Source organism: Micromys minutus (genome assembly GCF_963924665.1).
Source record: "Micromys minutus genome assembly, chromosome: 2".
NCBI classification, from domain to species: domain Eukaryota; kingdom Metazoa; phylum Chordata; class Mammalia; order Rodentia; family Muridae; genus Micromys; species Micromys minutus.
Window position 1 is genome coordinate 70,897,648 of NC_137971.1, and position 25,163 is coordinate 70,922,810.

A 25,163-nucleotide genomic window follows, 5' to 3' on the forward strand; every position below is an offset into this window, starting at 1 on the left:
CTTCCAGAATTCAAATCCCAGCAACCACATGATGGCTCACAACCATCTGTGATGGGATCTGATGCCCTCTTCTGGAGTGTCTGAAGACAACTACAGTGTACTTATATAGAATAAATAAATACTAGAAAAAAAGATGTCTGATGACTAAATGAGAGAACTTCTGAATAGTCTCTAAGATAAAGGGATCACTCAAGAAGCTTACAGGAAACCAAAAGTTTAGGAACAAGAGTTCAAAGGCCTTAGTCTGGGAAATGATTTACCACCTTCAGAAGTTTATCAGATCTTGTCAGCACCTGATGATGGATGGCCTACCACCCATCAGGTGCATCACCTCCATGAGGCCCTTAGGAACAAGGACCCTTACCCAAGGTTCCCCCTTCATCCCATTCACAGCCACAGGAATGTGAGACACACTTTATTTACAAAACAGGGTGCATCAAAAAGTCAGTGTCTGAGCCAGGTGTTGGTGGTGCATGCCTTCGATCCCAGCACGTGGTAGGCAGAGGCAGGTGGATCTCTGTGAGTTCAAGGCCAGCCTGGTCTACGGAGAGTTTCAGGACAGCCAGGACAAATATAGTGCTACTCTGGCTTGGAAAACAAACAAATCAGTGTCTGAAGAGCTCTGCATTCTAAGGGCTAAGTTTTCTCCCTAACAAAGTCACCCAACCTTGTCAAGCTAAATGCACAATCTCAGTCTTCAAAGATTCCTCCTCCCCCAGCTCTAGCCAAAGATTATAAATGCCTAAGGCAGTGGGATACACCACCACAAGTCACCAGGTGTGAAGTGGCTCATCTGAGGAGCCCATTTAAAATCTCTCCCAGGATGCCAACTGTAAATCAGATTACAGATAAGCAAGCGCTGACTGCCCTAGGGACAGCTGTACAGATGGTCACCTTCCCAGAGAGATCTCACTAGGGCTTCCTTCTCATCTACCCCAGAATATACTTAAGACTGAGAATTTACAAATCCCACTGGAACATGACAGGAATCATCACTGGAAGTATGGGACTCCAGACCCATACTTGAGAAGGAATTTGTCCTTTACCTGAGAGTAGCTTACAGGAGGTGGCTCCAGCTTAGGGCAAGGAATGAGGTCTGTAGATCCCTGGGGTTTGCAATGCTTACAACAGTCTAAAGCTGGGCTTACACAGCCTGCAGCTCCCCCTGCAGGCGACTGAGTTCCTCTAGTTCCTGCTTGTGGCGGTCTGTCTTGTGAGCCACCAAAGATCGGTAGAAATGTAGGGCAAAGGCCATAAACACAAGTCCCACGGGTACCATGATTGCTGTGGAGGCCATAGCTGCCTGCCAGCCTGGTCCATGAGCACTACCACACACTTGCCGGGGTGGACAGGCTTTGGAAGGCTGTTGTGATGTGGCTATAGAAGCAGAGGATGGTGTGAGGTTAGAAGCTAAACTAAGGGAGACAGTCACAGGTGGCACCTGGGACATAGGTACCACAGGCACTGGTTTGTCCATGGGTGCTCCAATGGGCACAAACTTGACCCAGCCCACCAGAACAACTTCAGCCAGGAAGAGAAAGGTGCCCAAGGCAGTAGAGAAGCCCCAGGCCAGCTCCACATATCGGTGGAGTCGTTGGTGTGGTGACTGGTGGACAGAGTTGAGGTTGTGGATGTTGCTCACGGCTTCAATATGGGGCAGAAGACATGTGGAGACCATGAGTGCAAATAGGTGCACAGCTACTAACACAGTGGTGCAGGCACTAAATGCCACTAGCAGGCCTGGTGGGTATTCATGATCATTCTCCAGCTGTACCTCCACCATTGCCACCTGTGGGCACAAGAGGAAACACATTGAGTCCCTGCAGCATCTTCCGCAGGAGTCTTGCTTTGCCTGCTTACAATCATGACTGCACCATCCCTAAAACTTAAGAGCAGTACCTGGAAGACGATACTTGCTCTCCCCACTCCAACCCCCTTTTTGGTCTTGTTCTTACAATTTAGACTAGTCTGGAACTTGCTGGGTAGTGCAGGTTGAGCTGAAAATCATGATCCTCCTGCCTCAGCTTTCCTGAGTGCTAGACCTTGTTTTCACTTCAGTCTCAAAGGGGCTGGCTAACATTTTTCTGAGCTTTTACCTGGTTAACATACTTGCTAAAAAGCAGACACGGGCTGGGAATGTCGTTCAGTGGTGGCACCCTTGACACTCACGTCACTCTAGCTTTAATCCCCATCCCATAATAAATAAAAAGCAGACTCAGGCTGGTGTGGTGTCACATGCTTTCCAGCACGTGGTGAGCTGAAACAGGAGGATCTCCTTAGAAGGTAGCCTATGGTTTCTTCCAATGATTGAAACCTCGTCTCAAAAGAACCCAAAACTGCTGGGTGTGGTGACATGTGCCTTTAACCCCAGGAGTGCCAAGCCAGCTATGTAGAAACCCTACAACAACAGTAAGTCACAATAGACCCACAGCAAGCAAGCAAAAAACCTCTGGCCTGTTTGGGTCGGTTTTTAGTTCTACAATGTATTCCTCACAACAGCCTATTAGTCCAGACTTGCCTCAAATTCACTGCCCTCCTACGTCCCGAGTAGGGGAACAGTCATACAACCTTGAACAACTCTGAATGAATGCCTCCCTCAGTTTCCTACCTGAAAAATGGAAACAATAGTCACATTGAAAAAGTTAATACTAAACATTAGGTTCTGTGACTAGAGCTGGCACAGATATTTAGAGTTGATGCTAATGTCTAAGGCACAAAAAAAAAAAAAAAAAAAAAAAAACCCACAATAGGTAGTAATTGCCAACTTTTACAATTCAAGAAGCTTCATGTTTCCAAGTCAATCTAAAAACTTGTCAAATCCAGTCACACCAGGTCTGTATTCAAATGTGCCAACTATTCAGGGTGAATCATGGCTGTTCATTTTTGACAGGCCAGGGAGTCTCTTAACCCTATGTCTCCACCCAGCTAGCTTGCACTTTGCAAATATTTGAGCTGTTGGACAAATTTGGGTTTTAATGCCAGGCTGCTGAAGTCAAATTCCTGTCACTAGCTTGCTGTGCAGTCTAACATGGTTCAGCATCTCTGACCTTTTCTCATATGAACTGCCATCTAGTGAAAAGCATATACCAGGAACTTAACATTGAATGTTTGCTGAGTTAGGATTTCATGGAGCCTAGGCTAGCCTTGACTGTGTAGTCAAGAAGAACCTTGTTTATTAAATTCTACCTCAAGAGCTAAAATTATAGGTGTGTTCTATATATATAATTTTTTTAAAATAGAAATTGAACCTAGAATTTTGTCAATGGTAGGCAAATGCTCTAGCAACTAGGTTAGATTCACAGCCTGTGAATATGATTTAAATAATGTTACAACTTCAGGCCATCTAGGCTTAGGAGGGATTTCCTTCCATTTCTGTTTCTTGAGGATTCCTAAGATTACCCTGGGGCTAGAAAGAAAGGTGCAAGAGGACAGTGGTACTTAGGAAAATAAAGTCGAGTATTTTGGGGAATTGGGCCATGGCAGATAGTAGGCAGGTGTGCTCACACACACCGATCTGGGCCAGGCTTAGTTCTGTTGTCTCCCAGAGTACAATCCAGTGTTCTCTTGTCAGGACCCAGGACAGTCCTTGTTCCCAGAACCTACACATCCTGCCTACTAAGCCCTCTTACACTGTCACCCCAACGATCTGCAATTTCTGCAGACTGTACTGTTCATTTAGAAGCAGGCTGAGCTATGCGGTTCAGACAAAAGCTGCTGTGCCCTTTTGTGGTACTGATGGGGGGCTGATTCCTTACAGTCAAATGTCACCCTCAAAAAGGGCTGTTTTGGGGGGAATCTGAGCCTCTTACAAGCACCACAGACCAAGAGCAACCTTTAGAATTGTAGGTCCTTTCATTCAGATACTGAGGTTGCAGAAGAGGGAAGTATTACCCTACCTTACTTTTATATGACCTCAACTTGGCTCCCACCAAGGTCAACTTACCCAAGGGTACATTATGAAGGATGCTCTCCCTCCAGGCCTGCTTTCTCCTCCCTCCTTCCAAGTGTGAAGAAAACTAAAACTAGCAGAGGTTCACTCCACACCCATGCCCTGCTGAGCATCCTTGTCAAAACATCAGCTTCCACCCAGTCCAGTTAGCACCCTCTTCTGAACCTCCTTTGCTATGTGGAGCTTATTCAAAGACACCTCGTTCTAGGAGTCTTCATAAGAATCCCAGATCCTCCTGGACAAAAGTTTGGCAGACCACAAAGATAGCACCTTCTATAATCTCACAACTTCCTACAATTGACAACGGTAATGGAGGTTGGTTTGGGGTCACACAGCTGGCCTAAGTAGGGAGGAACCAGGACACATCTGTGGCCCGCACTCTGGAATCTTCTTCAGTCCCACTTTCCGGAGTCACTGCTGGGACCGTTAGCTGATATTCTCCTCCCACACCTGCAGTTTATCACTCTAATCGACTAGCTCCCTGATCAGCTTCCTTCCTGGCTTTAGTTTTCCCGGCAATTCTAGCATCCTCTGTGCCCTCTGACAGGTGGGGGTATCTTTCTGAGGACGGGCCCTTCAGTCATGTGACTTCTCCAAACCCTATCCCCTTTCCCGATCTGGTTGATATAGGCTCCCATTCAACTCTTGAGGACTCGGTAACCAAGCCACTTGGATAAGACTCCCTCCCACCCTCCGCCGATTTGCATCTGCGGATCTCTTCACTCCCTTCTTCCATGTTGTTTCTGGAACCGATCTTCAGTCTGTTTATATTCCCCGATATAAAGGGCTTTTCCAGTCCCTTGAGATTTCGCTCCTTTTACCCTAAAGAAACCCACTTACTCAGTCCTGTACTTACTGGGGACCCATTTTCTTGACTTCTCCCACCACGTGCTTCACCCACCCCGTGTACCCACCTCCCACCCCTCACCATGGCGAAGCCCGACAGCAGAGCAGATGTGCGGCTGGATGCTTTGAGCTTAGCCCGGCTGAGGTAGAGGCGGCGCCAGCTGAGCGCCCGCAGAGAGTGCTGACTGGCCCCCATAAGGTCGAGATAGCCGCGGTGCACGAACTCCCGGTACGTGGCCGAGCCCGCGGGGCTGTCCACCTCTGGGTTCAGCGGGGCCTGTTCGCCCGTGTCCCCCTCGCCGCCCTTCATCCTGAGAGCGGCTACACCATAAACGCCGACGATCAAGGAGGGGCGGGGGCGCCTTGTGTCCCCAAGAAGGGACGGCCCAAGCACGGGCGGGACCCCATTCCGGGCGCAAGGCAGACCCAGCGGGAATAGTTACGGATGCGTCAAGAAGGCCCAGGGGCCGAAACAGGAACTGGGGCAGGGGCGGAGCTGGTGACCACATGATTGGGTGGAGCCCTGAGAATGAACCCCTGCAGACTGCCCAGGGGCAGAGATCTCCAGGGACCCCCTGACCCAGGCCACCAATGTGAATGCCGGAACACAGCTTCTGCTGGGAATTTGTTGGCCTCAGATCACCCAGTGTATACCTGGACGTTCACAGGTGTCCAGACTCTTTCACCTCAGGGGAAGTAAACCCATTTCCCTCCCGAAGTGACCATAGGAACCCCTTTCGCCATCCCTACCCACCACTCAGACTCACACCGCAGACAGACACAGGAAGTCAGCGGCCCGGCTAGATTCTGAGTTTTATAGCAAACCTTATTATACAGACTTGTGGGGTTAGGGGTCCAGCCCGGCTGGGTACCCCACTTGCCTCTTGCCGGGGTGCCTCCCCTCCCACAAGCAGCCACACCGTCAAGCCAATCTCCAACCCCAGACCCACCCCCCCCTTCTGCCTTTGGTCCGCCCAGCCCCCGCCCCCAACCCGCGCACCTTCCTGTTACCTGAGGTATGTGGATAGATTCCCCTCCCCCTCCCCCCATGTGGTACAATCCAGTTCCTCTGGCCTAAGTCGAGTGGGACCTAGACCAGTCTCCTCCCTCAGGCTCTTGAGACCCCCACCCCCACACTGGAAGAAGGAAAGGGGTGGGGAAAGGGGAGGTGTCAAGAGTCTGTTACTAAGTTCCCACAGCAACTGAAGGACTGTTTCCAGTCTTAGCACTGATTTCCGGAGGTGTCCATTGGTTGCTATTTCCATGGCAACCAGGAGTGGCAGTTCCCTGGGCAAATAGGATACAAGTTTCCATGACGACGAAAGAATGGGAAGAGCCAAACTGGAGGAGTCCCGTCTTGCCCATCTTTAAGCTGACACTCCCCCACCCCCAACTCAGGTAGGAAGGGTGGAGCTGTTCAAGACAGTAAAGCAAGAGCGCTGGGGGTGGGACAGTCCAAACTGGGTACCCACAAACCCAGTCTCGGTCAAGCTGGTCCCCTCATATCACACTCCCCCAAGTCCGAGATTCCCCCGGTTCAAGTAACACTTCAGTACAGATGAATGTTCAAGTATTGTGTAGAGAGCCAGGCAGGGGTCTGGGCTACCCCTCAGCACTCCCCTGGGCCACCGAGCTTAACAGCAGGTAGACCCGCGGCCCCTACTCCTTGCAATAGCTGCCATTTTCAGTGACTTTCAAGGAGTCAAGGTCGGGGAAACCTGAAATCTGGGTAGAGGGACGGGGAGAAAGGTAACCCCACACAGAGTACTACTATCCCCAAATCTGCTGTCTCCCAGCCCCCAGTCCTAGCATTTCCTGGCCTGTAGAGTCCCCTATCTTGACAGCCGGATCCCCAGTTGCTCCTCTGGTTTCCCTTTTTGCCCCCCCATCCCACCCAACTGGTCTTTGTTTCCTGAACCCTTGTTGGTCTGATTTCTGCCCTCCCCACACCCATCTATCGCCTCCCCCTGTCCCCCAGTATCTTGTGTGCCTGATACCATATCACCTCACTTTTCCCTACTCAAGACTGGCACCTTAACCGCCCCTCCCACCATCCCTTTGGCTCAGCACCTCCCCAGTGACCCACTCCCCCAGGGGACGGACAATGAAGCAGGTGGAAGGGAGAGAAGGGAAGCAAAGATCCCCAGAGATATCAGTGCAGGTGGGAGAAGAGAAGGCTGGCTCAAGCCCCTGGGCAAGAATCCCAAGTCATTAAACTGAGGAGTGCCAAGTCATGAAGAAAATAACCTGGCCTCCCAACGGGATGAAATGAAGGCAAGAGGTCCAGGTTCTCTTGTCGAGTCCTGGGGGAAGGAGGCATAGGCACCCAACTAGCTGTCCTTGAGAAGCAGTTTCTCTTCTGGGCAGCGAAAGGGGCCAGGGGGCCCGGCAGCCGCCAACCGGGCACAAGCTTCAGGTGAGAGCTGGCGGCAGGAGCGTAGGTCCAGGCGGCGAAGACGTGGGCATCGACGGAACAGTGGAAGGCAGTGATCCGTGAGGCGGTGACACCCTGGGGATAAGGCAGAGGCAGCTGAGATTGGATAGGTAAGTCGGTGGCAGGCAGTACACAGGGACCCCACTACCAGGTAAGCAAGGCCAACAGGGGATGGCACTTACCAGCGAGATTGAGGTGCACCAGTGTTTCTCGGAGAGGGGACGTAGGAGCCGTAAGGAGGTGGACACTGGGGTCCCCAACATGGGCGCAGTGACTCAGGTCCAGGGCGCTGAGTTGGGGAGCGTGGCGCAATAAGAGCCTCAGGGAGGCATCAGTGAGCTCCAGGCCAGCTAGGCGAAGTTCTGCCACCCCCTGCAGTCGACCTCGACTCTCTGTTTGCCCTAGGCAGATAAAGTAGCATTAGTGAGACCCTCCTAGCCTACCCTCACACCTGCTCCCAACACGTGAGTCTCCCCTGCTGCTGCTCCACATGACTGGCTCTTCACAACACCCACAGCACCAAATGGCATCTCATCTGACCTGCTCCTATCCCCTCAGGGACGCCTTTGGGACAGCGCTCAGTCTCAACATTCCTCTCGGTCCTAACCCCCCATCTCTAGGATCTGATACACTGTACACATTTTTTCTTTAGGATCCTTTCTTTCTTCCATAAAAATGTCAGTTCCAAGCAAGCAGGAACTTTTTGCTCAAGGCTGTCCCTAGTAGGATGCTCAGTGTTTTTACCCATAATCCAATAAACAGCACCCTCTACTGTCCCCATGATTAGTGAGGTCACTCACTGTTCTGGCTCAACAACAGTCTTGCTTGAACTCCTTTTGTTCCTTCTTCACCAAAACCAGGTTTGACTGCAGACACCCTCTCCACACCCTGAATTGCCTGTGTACATCTAGTTGACCTCAAATTAGCAACAATTCTCCTGCCTCTAACTCCTGAGTGCTGCAATGCCGGATGGACTTTCTGGTATCAAAGAAACCACTCTCAAACACAAATGGAATAGTATCTCTCCTCTACTTGAAATTTTCTGGTGGTGTGTGCAGGTCCGGGCTCTTTGTTTTGTGGACCTGACAGAAGCTAGTGTCTTCATCTGGGAAGAAAATGTCAATTTAAGAATGGCCTCCACCTGTGAGGGTATGTTCTTCTGTGTTCATTTGATGCTTAATCATGTTCAGTTCATGCTAGGAGATGGCCTAGCTCCCTACGAGCGGTCCACCCTAGGCAGAAGACCTGAGTAGCACGGCACTGATGAAGCCCTGAGTGCAGGCCAGGAAGCGGCACCTCCACAGACTTCTGCCGAGTTCCTGCCGACTTTTCATAACTCTAAACTGTAAGATGAAACTAATCCTTCCCTCCCCGAGGTCCTTTGGGGACCTCACGTTTCATCACAGCAATAGAAAACTAACTAGGCCAGGCTACCTCCCTAATACAACATTGATTTCTTTGAGTCCCACCATTGTTTCAGCTTCAAATCTAACCCCATCCCTAAACACTGGCTACATTCCACAAGTGGTTCTGTCCACAAAACCCTAATGGGATGGATGACCTATGCTCAAGAGACTGCTAGCCACTGCAGAATGAGTCCAGAGGCCTCCTCCCCCACTATCTCCAGGGGAAAGAGTTCAGAGTCCTCCCCCCTCCCACTGCTGGCTTAAGTCCCTGAGGTGGACTGCTGGCCCCACCCCAGAATTGCAGTAGGCCCAAGATCTTAGATTTACTTTTCTTCCAAATTCTCGTGATAACGCTGCTGAGCCTTTAACTACAATGTTAAGAAGCCAAGCCTCGAGGCTGAGTGGTTAACTACTTATACCACTGTTCCCACTGTTCCAGAAGACCTGAGTTCAGTTCCCAGGACCCTTATCAGATGGCTCACACCCACCTGTATCTTGAGCTTTGGGGGGTATCTGACACCCCTGGACTATGCAAGCACCTATGCTCATGTGAACATACCCTACACAAACATATACATAGAATTTAAAATGATAAGAATTTAAAAAAGAAAGCCAAGCCTCTATTTGATCACCTCTGCTTACGGACAGGAACGCTGAGGCTCAGGTCACAAAGTCCTGTCCAAGAGCACATGATTACAAAGTAGCAGAGCCAGGACCCCAGGGGGGGGGGGCTGACTCACTCTTATCCAATCTTATCACAATGCCATTGTCACTTGCCAGGCACTAGCCTGGCTCTGAGAAAAACATCACCAGATGTCACAGCTCAAGATAAATTTCCAAAAATGTGCCGCAGCATGTGGCATCAGCATGGTGCTAAAACTCAGCGTGTGGGGTGGGGAGTGGGGGGGCTGAACATAGGACCTCATGCATGTTAGGTGAACCCTCTACACTAAGCTGTGTTCTCATTTACCTTGAGACAAATGTCTCAAAGTTGCCTAGGCTTGCCCTAAATTCCTGATTCTCCTGCCTCAAATTCCCAAGTCCCTGGGATCACAAAAATGCACTGCTAGGCTTCCATTACAATTATTCTTTAGTTAAAATTTGTTTTTAAGACAGAATTTTAATATTTAGCTCAGGCTAGCCTCAAATGTATCTCATTGCCTCTGTTCACTGAAGCCCCAGCTTAGAATTACACTCAGGGAGAGCCAACAGAACAGAAACGGAAAGCTCTTCAGAAGTAAAAAGTGAGACTAAAAAAATACAAGTGTGGTGTCTTCCCCTCCAAAGAAATACTTTTAAAAAGGACAGCTATTAATTAGCTAGAAGAAGAAGATCAGGAAAAGCCCCAGGGTTGGAGAGAACTCGGCAAGAAGATTAAAATACAGGGATGGCATAAGGCAGTAGGGGCAGGCTAGCCAGCCCTCAGCTACCACAGTAAAAATATTGGTTTATCCAAGGATGGAAGTGCACATCTGTAAACTCAACATCAGGAGGCAGAGCACCACAGCTTCCCAGACAGTCTTAGGCTACTGAACAAAACCTGTCTCAAAACCAAACAAAAAGGAAAACTAAGAAGTAGTCAGATGTGGTGGCTCATACCAATCCCAGCACGTAGGACAAAGAGGCAAGTTCATTTCTTGTGAGTTTGAGGGCAGCCTGGGCTACAGAGTAAGACCCTGTGTAAAACTACAAAAGCCTGTAGGCTCAGTGGATAGCTTGCGTGCCTAACATGCAGAGGGGGCTGAGTTCCCTGGAAACAGAAAATAAAGTGGTCCTTATTTGTAGTGCTAGGAGCGACAGTTAAAGCACCGGCGACACAAACAGCTGTGCCCTTCCAGGTAGTTCTCCTGGCGCTTCCGTGAAGACACAACAGGTTCCAGAGAGAATGCTCTGACTACCGTTACCCCTCACCACGCTTCAGGGCCTACCCCTCCACTTTCCGTAACCCATCTACGGGTCATGGTGGTCAAACCTGGTTTGGTGTCTGGTGGAGGCAGCAGCAGCTCTCGAAGCTGGGAGTCTTTAACATCTTCAATCCAGCGGAGGTCCAAGAGCCGCAGAGCTGGCAGTGGGGCTGAGCCCAGGGCAGAGACGGAGAGCCAGGAGCACCCAGAAAGCACCAACTCCTGCAGGCCTAGAATGAAGGAAGCAGGTGCTAGTCCTTCATCCAGCAGCCACATGTTCTAGTCAGTCCTGACTCATCACAACTCCTACCTTGCAGTCGGTTCAGTAGCCACATGAGCTGCTTTTTGGAGACACCTGTCCAGCTGAGGTCCAGAGCACGGGGTTGGCGGCGAACTACCCCACTAAGCATGGGTGGGGTCAGTGACTTCCTCCGGCTTAGGTCCATCCTAGGCCACAGACGCTTGTCATAGCACCTGCCAGCCACAGGGGGGAGACAGAGTCCTAAGCCCCAAGTCTCTAGGAACCCACAGTCAGGACACCCAAGGAATGCAAGAACCATCTGGCCTCCAGCCCAAAGGACTGGATTTAGGACCCCACCTCATTGCTAACTAGAAGTAAGACCCTGGGCAAGACCATTCCTCTCTCTGAGTCAGAAAGACTTCAGTTATAAACTCAGGGGGCTTGCCCCAAGTCTATGGAACCTAACTTATAAAGCATTTTGCCAGATAGCCACAGTAATGCCATACACACTATTTGATGCCATTAATGCCAAAGAGATCTGAAAGCAGCCCCCAGACTCTACCTCTAGGCTTCCTTGATTTCTCTCCTTTACTAAGTTCTGACAGCTCATAGGCACCTTTCAGCTCTACTCTGCCCTATGTGGAGCCAATGCTGGACTTAAGCCCTGACAGTTTCTGTCTGTTAAGTTGCTGAGCTTCCCCCACTAGGGGGAAGTTTCACTGGGGCAGATTCGGCCGTTTTCACTTTTGGACCCCCAGCATCCAGCACACTAAAAGGCAGGTGCAAAGTACAGGTTGGTTAGCGCACACGTGTTGACTGAATGAGTCAAGCCAGTGTGAACTACTTCTAAGGCTCATTCACATTTTGCATTTATTCACTAAATGTTTATGCCTGATAGGTCCTAGGCACTGTAAACACATAAATCTGAAGAAAGGTAAGGTCTGAGTTCAGCACACCAAAAGACTCAACTAGTTCAATAAGCAGTTAGTGAAAGGGTCCCCAAATATTTTATCAAGTAACCTTTTCTCTTCTCTCCTAAAGGAAGCTGTCAATGTCTTGTGATACACTGAAGTTCTTCAAAACTCCCCGCTTCTCTACTTCAGTCAATGTCAAAGTTGAGTCAGGAAATTCTCACTGAACTAATGGGCAGGGAGAGCAGGAGGACTAGGCTGAGAGGAAGAAGTCTTAGGTTGAAAGAGGAATTACTGAACTCCAGTTGTCTAGCAGCTACTTCTCTGCACAGCATGGGCTTAACTTTTTTGGTTTGTGAAATAGGATATCACATTGTAGCCCGGGTTGGTCTGGAACTCACTATTTAGTCCAGGCTACTTTAGAAGTTGAGGTGGGCCAGGCGGACATGGCCCAGCTCTCAGGAGGCACAGACAGGTGGATTTCTGTTTAGGATCTAAGGCCAGCTTGGTCTGCAGAATGAGTTTCAGGACAGACAGGACTATAAAGACAGACTTTACCTCAAAAACCAAAAACAACACCGACAACAAAGGACCTTGAGGTATTCTTACTTCAACCAGGATTTTGGGCCCGTGCCGTCATATCTGGCTGCGGTTTATCTCAAGCCGTCCTCTATCTGCACTTACACTAATGTGCTGGAAACAGTGGCACACGCCTGCAATTCTAGCACTTGAGAGGTGGTGACAGGGCTCTCAGGAATTCACAGCTGGCCTCAACTACCAGACCCCGTCTTAACCAAAACATAAACAAATGAACAGCAGGCAGCAGTGGTCCACACAAATGGGAGGCTTAAAATAAATGTAAGGACTAGGGGATGCTCCGGCAGTAAAATTCTCACCAAGAAAGTCTGCTGGCCTGCCTGAGTTCCACCCCAGACCTCACATAAAGGTGGGAAGAGAACAGACTCTTCAGTTATCTGTCTATACTGCCAAGTGGGACACTGTCACCAAAGGCTGTTGAGAGGATCAGCAGGTAAAGGTACTGGTGCTGGGCCTAATGAAATCTCACCCCATCCCACTCGAGCACACCAGACGCACACGCACACAACACCCACGCATGGGCGCACAAAATGAATAAAATACAATGAAAACTATTACATTCTAGCCAGGGGTTGCTATGGATGTAGGTTACCCAAAACTATAGTCAGAAGCAAGTGATATGGGTTAGAAAGGTACTAAAGATACAATAGCACCCAATCAAACTTTTTTTGGGGGGGTCTCTGTGTAGCCCTGGCTGTCCTCCAACCAGATCTGCCTGTCTCTGCCTCCCGAGTGCTGGAATCAAAAAGGCACGCGCTACAGTCACTTAGCTAGACTTCCTTTTCAGAGCTAAGAGATTTAGTTTTGATTTAATGTCACTTAATAGGGTTAGGTCACAAAGTGCATGCTGGTAGCCCTAGCTTCTCAGGAGGCTGATGCAGAACCATCACTCAGCCAGGGAGTTTGCGGTCACATTGGACAGTGGAGCCAGAGCCTGACTCAAAATGTAAGCAGAGTGTGGAAACTCTAGCAATCCCAGCACCAGGAAAACCAGGAGAAGCATCAAATGACTGAGGTCTACAAGGGCTGCATACTAAGACCCTGCCCCCCAAGGGAAAACGAGAGAGACCACCAACCCCTTCCAACACCCCCCACGGAAAAACAAACCCTCCACAGCTGGACTACAGTTCAGCGAAGGCTACAAACCAGGTTTCCATCGGAAGAAGTCCTCTGCCACCTTCCCCATGCCTCCTTCCATCTGCCTTTCTTTCTGCCGCTTCAGCCTCCTCATTCCCTCACTCAGTCAACAAACACACATCTCTCCAATTCTAAGCAAAAAACCACAGAAGCAGGCCCATCAGCCAGCCAGCTTCTCCCGTGGCACTCTGACCTCCTATGTCCAAAGCCTTTCTCAGTCCAGCCGAGTCCTAGCTCAAGAGGTCTCTGTGAAGGCCTTCTGATCTGCCCACAGTTGCAAAGAAAATCCTAATGAGGGTACCCACAGGTCCCCAATTTTTGTTTCTGTATCATATTTCACAAAAGCCAGACTAGAAAACCTACCTGCCTATCTAAGCATAATGGTGTCTAGTGCCAACACATTCTGGGACATTCTGTGTTACCGGGAGGGCCACAAATCCCAGATTCACCAAGACTCAACTCTAGACCTTCAGGAAGTCTCCCCAATCGTTTCTCGGCTGGAGCCAACTCACCAACCTGCAGTCAGTCCCAATACACAGGGATTAAATCTCAGTGTGGTAGCCACAACTGCTTTAGTCCTACTGACAGGAGTATCTAGCTTCCTCTGGGCATGTGAAAGCAAAGACTCCTCTGGGGAAAACCAGGATGGTAAAGGCATGATACTTCAACTCAGAGGAGAGGGGAACATCCTACTGAGACAATGCCCAAGACTGTGAAGAAAGCAGCCTTAATCCAGGAAGGGGAAGGTGGACAAGGCCAGGGTCTTGCTCAGAACCATGACAACATGGCAGCTCTGGGAAACGCAGGTGGCAAGAAAGAGGACAATTCACCTTAACACAGTGGTGCTGATGACTACAAGACTAATAGCATGTGTTTATCCAAGGTTTACTACACATCACCTTCTGTTCTCTGCATTGAGCATTCAAGTACACAGCATCCCTGCGAGATGATTAACACTGCCTTTGTACAGTTAAGGAACATAAGGCCCAGGGAGGTTAAAAAAAAAAATCCAAGGACCAGAGAGGGGCCCAGCAGTTGAGAGCGCTTACTGCCCTTGCAGAGGGCTCCAGGTTGGTTCTCAGAACTAACATGGCAGATCACAACTGCCTGAAGCTCCGTTCCAGGGGATCCAACACGCTCATGCATGTCTGTGGTGCACATAAACTCACACAAGCACACACATACACAAAAATAATTAAAAGCAAAAACAAAACCTCATACGAGGACCCATAGGTATTATGTGAATGGAGCCCGAATCTTGAATGGGAAAAGGCAGGAATGAAGCTACCAAGGTCAGGACAGCTGCGGAGAGGGTAAAGAGGACTGCAAAGCCAGGCTACACGCACAGTCACAGACACAGAACCAGAGCTGAAGAGATCTAAACCCCAGCTCTTCCACCTCCACACTTGGGGAGACCGCTCTGGGCCTCCATTTCCCAAGCCATAAAATGGGGTTAAGAGTTGACTTCAAAGGCTTGTAACACCAACAAAGAGAACAGCACATGAAGGGATCTCAGGAGCCCAGCATATGTCCTACGTCCAGTGAGACTAGGAATTGGTTGAGGTGACAGAACCACAGATGTCTTTTCAAGCCGAAAGCAAAGCCGAAAACAAGTGACACTCACAAGACAGAACACACAAGAGTTCTTGACTAGGCAGGCCTGAACATCCTCCTTCTGACTCCAGCCAAATCCACAACCTCCTCCTGTAAACCCTCCATTGCAGTTTCAAACTCCCATCTTGCAGAAGCCCCCTGGGGACAGAGCTGGGCCAGCCCTAACTAAGTGCTGTGGGCAGATTCAGCTTCACCGTGGGCGGAGATCACCGCTAGTTCTCCCTTCTAAGAGCTCTCTGGACTTCCGGACACTACCAGTCCTCCATTCTCCCACCAGCCTTGACCGAGTGCCAGTCCCTTCCTCACTTCCCTCTCTGCCCACGTCCTTGAAAACGGTAGTGTCTACTAGTACATCAACACCTCCTCCACTACCCCCTGCCCGCCCTCTGCCTCCCAGTTCTAAATAATCAAAGCCACCAGACAGGAAAGCCTGCAACTGCCTGCTCTCCCACTTACAACCCTCTCCGGCTACACCCTCGTCTGCCTTTCCCACACCCCATGTCTTCATCGGGGCTCAATACTGCCTCGGTGGCCAGCGACTACCAGGGCCTTCTCAGAAACCAAGGACAGAGCGGGATTCACTGATCGAGTCTTTGCTGATGCCTTTGCTCTGCCTTTGTCTCCCTCTCTCTCTAAGCACAGCAAGATTTTAGATTGTGCTGCTGGATATGGAGCCCATCTACTGGACAGTAGGCAAACACTCCTCCAGCACCCACTGCTGCATTCACTCCTTCCTTCCTCAGCCTTTCTTTTTGCAAGACCCCTTTTTTCATCCCCTAAATTCTTTCGTTACACCTTCTCTAGCTCGTACTCCTAATGTCTCTACTCTGTCATAGCAGTTCCAAACCTATGGGAGGAAGTCCCTTCAGGGGTGTCACCTAAGACCACTAGAAAACACAGGTTTATTTACATTGCAACAGTAGCAATTTTTGGACACAGGGCTCCTCTGTGTGGTCCCCGCTGCTGTCCTGGAACTCCCTCAGTAGAGCAAGGTGGGCAGATCCACCTGCTTCTGCCTCCCAAGTGCTAGGATTAAAAGCGTGCAAAAATAATTTTACTGCTGGGGGTCACCACAGCATGAGGGACTGTACTAAAGAGCTGCAGCATTAGGAAAGTCACAGCTCTGTCAAATCTGCTCCCACCAGGATGAAAACTTACAAATTAGCACCAGACCTTATTTTCTCAGTAGTGGATTCTGACTGGCTCACCAGCTTTTCTCAGACAAAAGAGGTCAAACCTAAGTTCTCTCTTTGCTGAAACTGTATGTTCCTCCTTTGTGATTCCAAAGCTGAGGATATTGCTATCTCCCATCCAGGCTCCTGGGTCACAAATTTAGTTACTTTCACAACCAATCCTCACGGCCAATGAGTCAGCAAGTCTAAGCTGCTCTTCTGCAGTCCAAAGGCTTGAACCCGGGACCAGGGAAAGCAAGTGCCCTGCTGCTAAGTTCCATCTCCAAATTCCTGTCTGTTGCAAGAGCAGTACGCACTGCTAACTGATGAGCCATCTCTCTAACTATCGCCCCCCCCCCCGCCCCCTTTGTTTTTCCTGAAACAGGGTCTTTTACCTGGAACTAGGGCTTGCTGATCAGGTTAGGCGGGCTGGCCAGCAAGCCCCAGGAATTCTGACTCAATGCTGGCTGGCCTCTTACATGGGTTCCAGGGATGACACTTAGTCTTCACGTCAAATACTTTGACTGCACCATTTTCTTTTTTATCTTTTTCACATGCAGTCCTGCTTCTGCCTCCCAAGTGCTAGGATCAAGGTGCACACCACTCCTCAGCTCTCCTAGTCCTTTATCTAGAGAAGTGTGTACTGGATTGCTGAGGCTACCTGGAAGTTGCAATCTTTCTGCCTCAATCTTCCAAGCAGTGCAATTACAGACCCACACCCCCACGCCCAGGTACCGGTTCTCTTTTCCTTAGGGTCTTGAGCCAGGTGCAATACAGAAGCAGGAGGTTCTGAGTTCACAGCAAGGCCTTGTCTCATCTCCTCCCCAAGGTCTGCTCCCCTCCCTGCTCTTCCTGCTTCACTGATCATATCTGGAAGAGCTTCCTGACAGGTCTCCCACTGTGATCCCAACAGGTCTCTGCTCAGCCCTTAGCTGATTCTTCTCACCTGAAGGCATCATTTACTGAGGGCCTAGTACCTTCAGGCACTTTGCTGAGTGCTCTGCAGGAACAGCCTCATTAAATCCCACAAGGTAAATAGGTCTTAGGCTTCTGTATCTGAGGCTCTGCATTTAAGGATTCAACCACACACAGATGGAAACATTCAAAGCAAAAATTGCTTATGTACTGTTTTGTTATTCCCTAAACAATACAATTTGATATGATATTTACATATCATTTACACTGTATTCGATACCATAAATCATCTAGAGAGTCAGTAGATTATATACAAACACTGAGTTTGGATGTTGGTATCCTCAAGTGGAAGGGAATCTTAGAGCCAATCCTTGGGACCTTACGTGATTAATATACGTCCCAGACTTCCAAGTGAGAATAGAGACCTTAAGAGCTATGAGTCGCCACTAATCAAAGCCACAGGCCAGGAGGCAGGACCCAAGTTGGGAACAATTATGCATTCACTGGCCTCTCTGCTTTGTCCACTTCCAGCACCAGGTCTCTTCTAGACCCTGTGGTGTGTCAAGCACAAAGTTAGCCTGCATCTTCCCAGACTCTATCAGAGGGCAGGATAACCCTCAGCAACCTTTGTGACTGTGTCTGTCTACAAACTCTTCCAGAGTGCAGGGAAGACTGTGGGCATGTGAGTGGTAATGATCACAGTTAAGGCCCTGAGATGTTTCCACTTCCTCAGGATTCTACTCAGTTCTGGTGTACTTTCTCACAAAAACTGCTGTGAGAACTATCCTGGTTTTATATGAAGACATGAAGAATCTGAGGCTAGGCCTGCTGATGCAGACCTGTATAATTCTGTATAATTTGGAGTAAAAGGATCACAAAGCCAGCCTAGGCAACTTGGAGGCCCTGTCTCAAAAAGAAAAAGAAAGCTTATGGTATAATTCAGTGGTTTAAGATCACGCATGACCCAGGTCGGGGGTTCAATTCTTAGTACAGGAAAGGGAGAGAGGAAAGGAGGTAGGATTTAAAAAAAGAAGAGAGGAAAAAGAAAGGCATGAGGAAGTTAAAAAACTACCCCAAAGGCATAGACTCACTGGAGCAAACAGTCTATCAGAGGCATTTGCCTCTGGCTCCTTGCATACCAGCCTCCCTGACTCCACAGAAACCAAAGGCAAAGAACTAGCTCTCCAGACCTTGTCCCAAAGGAAAAGGGTGGAGTTTTAATTTAGCCCCTAACCTGACTAGCAAGCTTCCAGAGTGCCTCATCCCCTCCTAGTTGGCTATGGTGTGAACAAAGATAACTCCATCTTTGGTAGTTAGGGGAAGAAAGTATTTTATGTAGCCAAAACTAGTCTCCAATTCAGGCTCCTCCTGCCTCAGCCTCCGGAGGACTGCAGAGGCAACATTGTTGAAGCCTTGATAGACATGATTCCTGGGAAAACCTTGAATTTACTTAGTAAAACATTTGTTGAACATCTATCCATGCTGCCTTTGTACTATGCTGGGGATATGAAGATAAAAATCGATACAAAGTATTCATCCACAACCCCAGAAACTGATGAGAATTCTAAAATAAAGAATGAAGGCTTGCCCACATGCCAAAGACCTCTGTGTGCTCCATTAGGGGAGCGGCTGTGAGAGACTGATAGAAGAGGAAGTTTGCTGGGAGAAGATCAGAGGAAAGACAGGCTTTGAGGGACACTAGCATTTCTAAACAAGGGTAGGAGGCAACTGGGGTATAGGGAGTCAGGAGGCCCAAGCCACCCATGGCTGCTTCAGAGGCAAAAGGTTACCTGTAAAGGTTTTCTCAAATGAAAACTGGAACCAAATCAGACAATTCCAGAAGACAGACCTCAAAACTTGGCACATGCTAACTCTTAACAGACTTAAAGGCTAAAGGGAAGTAGTCTGGAGCTGCAGGGTCAGGATTCAAACTCCTGGTTCTACTCTCTCCTCTCTACAGAGCCACCGGGAGGGTTAAGTGAGCTTCACAGTAACCATGAGAGGATGGAATTATAATATAGATACAAGAAGAAAGGCCAAGACTCAGAGAGAATCAGAGACCTATAACACACCATTTAGCAAGAACGGTGGTAACAATGGTCCTCAGGCCTGTGGCCACTCACCAGCGGCTCCAAGTCCGGCAGACTCTCATGCAGACACATAGCTCACGGGGTCCAAGATGCTGGAAGACACGAAGCCAGGCAGCCCGAGGCAGAGGGTGGTCGGATCCAGCAGCCAAAGGCAGAGTATCAGGCTCCGGGCTTCGAGGCGGGGGCCTTACTACATGCCGCTCCAACTGTGGAGGCCGTGGTGGTGGGGCAGGGCCCAGAGGCCAGCTAAGCAGTGGTCCCCCACTGCCAGGGCGTATAGCCCGCCGTCCCCCACGGTTCTCCTTTTCGCCAGAGCTGCCCCGTGCTGGCCGCCGCCCATTCCGGGCCTCCCCAGGAGCTTCATCCTCACTAAGTGATGTGCCAGATGAGTCTGAATCAGAGTCTGAGTCCGAGGACGAAGAAGAGGTATCAGGCACCCGCTCCAGAAGCTGACACATACGCTTGAAACGCTCCAGTTTCTCCCTCTGTGGTGATGGGGATGGCACTGCTGGTCCCTCAGCAGAAGCTATAGGTGGCTTTGGTTTCTGCAAAGAGACAGGTGAGGCTGTACTAGGTTCTAGAGTGCACTTTCCCAACCACCCACCCAAAAGGAGTCAGCAGAGGATGAATAGCCCCAGGAGACACAATCCTAAGTTCCTGGTTGTTCCCAAACCGCCCATCACAGGACTTCAGCTTATCTCCAGTGTGAAGGAACAATTCAAAGTCCAGAGAGCCTGGTGGGTCGGTCAGTCAATGGCTCCTGAACCTCCCAGCACGTGATTAAGGTGCTGGCTTGCCTTTCTAATTCTGGGACGTAGAAAAGACCTGCTTGACCATCTACAACATGGAACGGCTGGACTAGACAAGCAATCACTACCTGTCTTGGTGTAGAGCACCCTTGTTCTGACTCAAGGGACAACTTGGGCTACTCCTTTTCAACAAGAAAACTGAGTGTGGCTCTAAGAGACTAGGTGACTTGTCCAAGGTTACAAACTGTTTTTTTGGTGAAGGACTTGGACAGGCAGAACCTTGCATTCAGATTACCAGTGCAAAGTAGTATCAGAATTCGAGCTCTGCTACATGACCTTGGGTCAATCTTTTACCTCTCTGGGCCCTGTTACTTTTATATCTCATTGGGTTTATCTGGCTGTGAGATGGGAAAAGGGGTAAGGAAAGTTGTCTGTCTTCATCTCACAAATTAGAAAAGCCATTTGTCAGCCCAGAGTAGATAACAAGTTACCAATACCATATAAAGAATTAGTGATCTGGCAAGAAATTTAAGCTTGGTTCTTTCCACTTAGGCTTAGAAAACTGAGGAATATGGGTAAACACTATCCTAATGCTTGCTAGAAATTGGGTTCCTATGATCTGGGCCCAGGCTATTTTCCCACCCAACTCCTTCCTGGGGTCCATAGGAACCGTGTAGGGTAGGGCAAGACAAAGTAAGCAGGAAAGGACAGGTCTCAGTCTCCAAGATGGAAGTGGGGGGGGGGGGAGAAGGAGGTCCCCGGCACACCTCCCAGTTCTCGGGAGGGAGCCCAGGGAGGCAGGATGAGAATGCCTGGCTCGGATTCAGAACCCTGGGGGGCAGAAGACCGGGGCTGCCTGGGTCCGCTCCTCGGAGGAGGCAAGCATCTCCACCCACCTTCTTCAAGTGCCTCTCTCGGCCTCCTTTCACCTACCAGGGCAAGAGATACAGGGAAGAAAAAGACCCCATTAGAGGCCTTGGCGACCAAACTAAGGTCCCCGTCCTCTTCTTGGACTACAAATCCCAGAAGCCCCCATCCTAGGAAGACTGCTCAGCAAGCTAACCTTGTAATCAGTGTCTTGCCTTACTGAGCATGCTCCTCAGCTCCCTTCTTTCCCCTCAGGCTTTTTCTGAGCCCTTCCCTCCGCCTCTGTAGTAGTTTGAGCATGCTCGGTTGCTCCTCCCTAATCCTCCAGGTTTCTCACAGATTCCTGGCCTATACCAGTTACTCCTCTCGCTTGTGTTTCTTCTTCATAGTGAGCATGTTCCATCAACAGCTCCCGCAGCAACTCACAAATACCTCTGGGGGAATCCACACAGCCTCACTCCCCAGATGAGGGTAGGATCTTGCTCCAAAACCAACCCACCCACCAGGCTACAGCTACGAGAATCACATGTTCTAGAACCAACCTTCCCCTTCCGCTCACCTTTTTCCTTGGGGTGGGGGGCTCATTCCCCCCCTCCCTCTCCTTCCGTTTGGGGGGCCCAGGCACATCGTCAGGGGGAGGGCCAGCAGGTAAGGGTCCCTTTCTTCTGGGCAGGGGTGGTGGAGGTGGTGGCTCCTCTGTCAGCTTCCATCCACCCCCTAGGTTAGCGCCTTCCTCACCATTGTCAGCCCTGCGGCGCCCTGGACCCTCACCTGCATCCTGGAAAGTGTAGGCTGGGGATGAGGCCCCCAGCTAGTTCCGGATCTTCCACCCTGCCCCTATCTTAGCCCATGCTTTACCTTGCTTGTCCGTCCTTCCTGGGTACATCGGGGGCACTCCCAGCAGTTGGGTATCTCTGAATTGATAACACCCTCAGCCTTTCCCATCTGTAGGCAAGAGACCAAATAATGGATCCAAGGTGCCAGTATATGCCCAGGGGCAGAGTGGCCTACCTCCCTGCCCCCTTTTAATAGTCTACCCCAACCAAGCTGCAGAGTTCCCAGGGTTATCACCTTCAGGCAGCCAGGGTGGACGATCTCGTTGCAGATTGTACACTCCATGAGGCTCAAACTAAATTTCTCTTCTTCTCCCTCCACTGTATCCTCCTTCCCAGCCTCCCCACACAAGAGGCACACAGCTGTGTGTGGGAGCACGGGCTGTTGGGAAAGAGGAGGCATCAGAGACTGCAAAACCAAGCTATAGGGTGAAGTAGGTTCAGAACCCACAGGCCAGGTACTTAATTTGCCAGGATGACCTTTGGCACTCAATTGAACCTCACAGGTTCTCCATGTGAGATGGAGATAGGGAGAGGGATCTTTCCTTTGCAAGACCATTTTTAAGAACAGGACATGAGGTGTTGAGACACAGCTGCTGTCAATATTACTGTTAGCACAGAATTCAGAACTGGCTTGGAGTGGAAGAGACCACGGGCAAGTGACAATGCTCAGATGGGTAAGAAGACGGGATGGTAGTCCGGGGGTAATTCTAAGGTTGTTCAGGGGGCAGTCCAAGGGTGACTCTGGAAGCCCGAAGTGAGACCAGTGAGAAAGACCCACGGGAACGTGTGAAGTCACAGTTGCTTTAGTCTTAGTCTTCAGACAATGTGACTTCAGGGAAGACAATGGCAGCACTGAATCCTATCAAGGATGCTGACAGCCAGGGATCTAGATCAAGGGAGAAGTATCAGAAAGTGAGGCAAGGGGCTGGGGGACAAAGGAAGAGAAAGGACCAAAGGGTGAAAGTGCAAGCAGGAAGAGAAGCTGGAGGAAGAGAGGCGGCTGCTGGGAAAGGCCATTCTGGCGCCCGGGGCTACTGAAAGTCTGAGGGAGGCAGAAAAGAAACCATGTTTCCCAGATAAGTACCACGCGTTCGTTCGGGCCTTTCAATAGGACAGTAATGGTATACTACTATCTAATCTTTGCAGTTCGGCAAAAGAAACATTTTACAGAGAAGGTACTTCAAGTTCAGAGTGATTTGCTCAAGGTCACAAGAAGGGGGTCCTGGCCTCCATCTCAAGACACCTTTAGGTGCCTGAAAGACCGGAGAAAGGCAAAAGCTATCTCCAGTGGTAAAGATGGTCCCTTTTACACAGATACCTGGGCAGGGGCATACAGCAGGGGCTGAGCTTTCTACAGACCTGGGGCAGACTCTTCTGTGTATCCCACTTTTCGACAAAGACAGAAATCAAACATTTAAACAAATCAGTGAAGAAATACAGGAAGTGAGTGTACAAACAGCACCCCTAAGGAAAATTCAGGGAAGCTGCCACTGGACACCCAGGGAATTCTCAGGCCCCGTACAACTGACGGTGCTCTAGGCAAACGTGCCAGAGGTTCCACGTACTGGGCATGGGGGTCAACTCACCGCGGTGCACTGCCGAAGCAGGCACGACTGCTTCATGCGCCCGGGCCCCCCGAACTTCTTCATGTCTCGGCAGAAATGGCAATCCCCGCACTCAGTTCGAACACAGGCCCGGCAACGACGGCAGCGGGTTCGGCGTCGGCGCGCTCCGGCCCCCGGTCCCCGGCTGCTCGACGACATTGGGGGCGTCAGCAACGCCGAGGGCTGTAGGCAGATGGTGGTAAGGTCAGAGAGGCCTGCAAAGCCTGGCCTGAGAGTCTCCTGGCCGCAAGCTCACTGCACCTCTGATGGGGCAGAGCTTCTACCCTCAAAGGTCAACCCTTTAAGTGTGTCCTGAGCAGAGGGCCACTCCCTTAAGACCTCCCCTCCCTCCAACATTCCCTCCTGCTGGAAGGAGGGACACTGAGGCCCCTCCTCTAACATCCCAAGCCAAGGTTCCTGGAAAAGGCTTCATATCTGCAGCATTACCTCAGGGAGCTTCCAACTCATACCTGTTACCCAAACCCCCCATTCCCTCACAGATTTACCTCCAGATTCCAGGAGCAAGCACCACACTCTTCCCTCTCCCGCTCTCCCATGGGTACTAGTCATCCACACCTTTCAAACCTAGATAATCTAACCAGATCCACTCCATTTCTAATGACCCAATGTGCTCTCAACTTCCCAGGGCTGACACCCCCTGAAATGCCTAAGTGTCCCTTCTCAGCCCACACAGAAGTCCTTCTCCAACTTATCCAATAGGATCTCTCAGGCAATTTGGGTAACCTCCCAGATTCCCTGAGATTCTACAAGCTGCCCTAACATCTCAACAAAATTCAAGGTGGGCTCGGTTTTAGGTCTTCCCGCCCCCATCCACATCTTACCAGGCTGCTTTTCATCCCTAATTGTCTGGAATCCCTGGGGCTCTCCTGCCCATGGAAACCAGATCCTCTGAAATCCCACATGGACTCAACAAGCCTGGAGGGGGGTCTCTTCCCAATCTTAGACCTGCTTCCCCCTGGCTTCTCCCTTTCCAAGGACTTCCAGACCATCCACAGGGTATGGGGCCCTCCAAGCACTCCGGGGGAGGGGCCTAGAGGGCGGCGACTGGAGGCGGGGTGGAGGGGGAGGTCTGCAAGGGGCAGCAGGGTCGGGGAAGGAAGGCCACTTCCCTAGGGTTGGAGGTTATAGGAAAGAAGGTTGGAGAAGAGTTTGGAGCAAAGGGAGGGTGAGGCTTGGGGGCGGGGAAGGGAGGGAGAGGCCAGGCTGAGGATGAATGGGAGTGGGAGCTGCCCAGGTCTGGGGGTGAGGAGGAGCCGCATGAACCCACCTCACACGTGTCCCGGGAGCCATCTCTCCCTTCTCGGCAGCTCCCGGCGGGTCGGCGGCCATCGGCGGCGGGGGGGCCGGGCGGCGCGGGGCGCGGAACGCTCAGAACGCCGGGGTCCACGGCCCCCCGAGGGCGCTCGGCCCCTCCCTCCGGCGGAGGCCGGGACAGCAGCGAGTGGAGATGGGGAGCGCCGGGGGCGAGGCCCTCCCACGGGCTGCGGCGCGGCCCTTCCAGGGGGAGGTCCTGCTCTGGGGGGCTCAGTCCCTCAGCCCCCCCAGGCCAACGGGGGCTCCTCGGGCGCAGGGTGCTCAGCTTTTGCCCGGGCCCCACTCAGTCCCGGGTATGAGTCTCAGCTCCCCACCCCCACCTTTTCCCAAAGCCCCCGACCCTTAACTGGCCCCTTCCCAGCTCCAACTGCCCAGGGGTCCAGGGAAAGACCAGGGGCCCCCCACCGTTTCCGGGGTTCAAACCCCGCCCACCGCCGGTTCCCGGGGAGGGGGGGGTCGCTGCAACCTGCCCCCCTCCCCTGGGTCCGCCCCTGTACTGCGGCCCCCTGACCTACAGAGACAGGGCTCGCAGAGGGGGGTGAAGAAAGCTGCTCCG

General features: G+C 50.8%; 2 protein-coding genes across 2 annotated transcripts; both read right to left on the reverse strand.

Annotated features, from left to right (window-relative positions):
• Positions 1-402: 402 nt before the first annotated feature.
• ORAI3 (ORAI calcium release-activated calcium modulator 3) lies at positions 403-5,253 on the reverse strand. Its single transcript, XM_080911176.1, has 2 exons — positions 4,878-5,253; positions 403-1,789 (listed from the first exon to the last, which is right to left on the reverse strand). Exons 1-2 carry the CDS (start codon positions 5,103-5,105, stop codon positions 1,145-1,147), a joined length of 873 nt encoding a protein of 290 aa, XP_080767302.1. The 5' UTR covers positions 5,106-5,253; the 3' UTR covers positions 403-1,144.
• Positions 5,254-6,791: 1,538 nt separating this feature from the next.
• Positions 6,792-24,792, reverse strand: FBXL19 (F-box and leucine rich repeat protein 19). Its single transcript, XM_080911380.1, has 11 exons — positions 24,561-24,792; positions 23,255-23,455; positions 21,904-22,047; positions 21,691-21,777; positions 21,392-21,610; positions 20,733-20,894; positions 19,250-19,761; positions 10,850-11,013; positions 10,608-10,769; positions 7,412-7,630; positions 6,792-7,304 (listed from the first exon to the last, which is right to left on the reverse strand). The coding sequence occupies exons 2-11, from the start codon at positions 23,429-23,431 to the stop codon at positions 7,126-7,128; spliced, it is 2,025 nt and encodes a 674-aa protein (XP_080767506.1). The 5' UTR covers positions 23,432-23,455; positions 24,561-24,792; the 3' UTR covers positions 6,792-7,125.
• Between the last annotated feature and the right edge of the window lie 371 nt (positions 24,793-25,163).

Coding starts and splice junctions, on each gene's coding strand:
- FBXL19 (XM_080911380.1), bottom strand. CDS start 23,431: ATGTCGTCGAGCAGCCGGGGACCGGGGGCCGGAGCGCGCCGACGCCGA. Junction 21,778..21,903: donor TCCACCCTGGCTGCCTGAAG/GTGATAACCCTG, acceptor TCTTGCCTACAG/ATGGGAAAGGCTGAGGGTGT. Junction 7,631..10,607: donor TCCACCAGACACCAAACCAG/GTTTGACCACCA, acceptor TTATCTGCCTAG/GGCAAACAGAGAGTCGAGGT.
- ORAI3 (XM_080911176.1), bottom strand. CDS start 5,105: ATGAAGGGCGGCGAGGGGGACACGGGCGAACAGGCCCCGCTGAACCCA. Junction 1,790..4,877: donor TGCTGTCGGGCTTCGCCATG/GTGAGGGGTGGG, acceptor TTGTGCCCACAG/GTGGCAATGGTGGAGGTACA.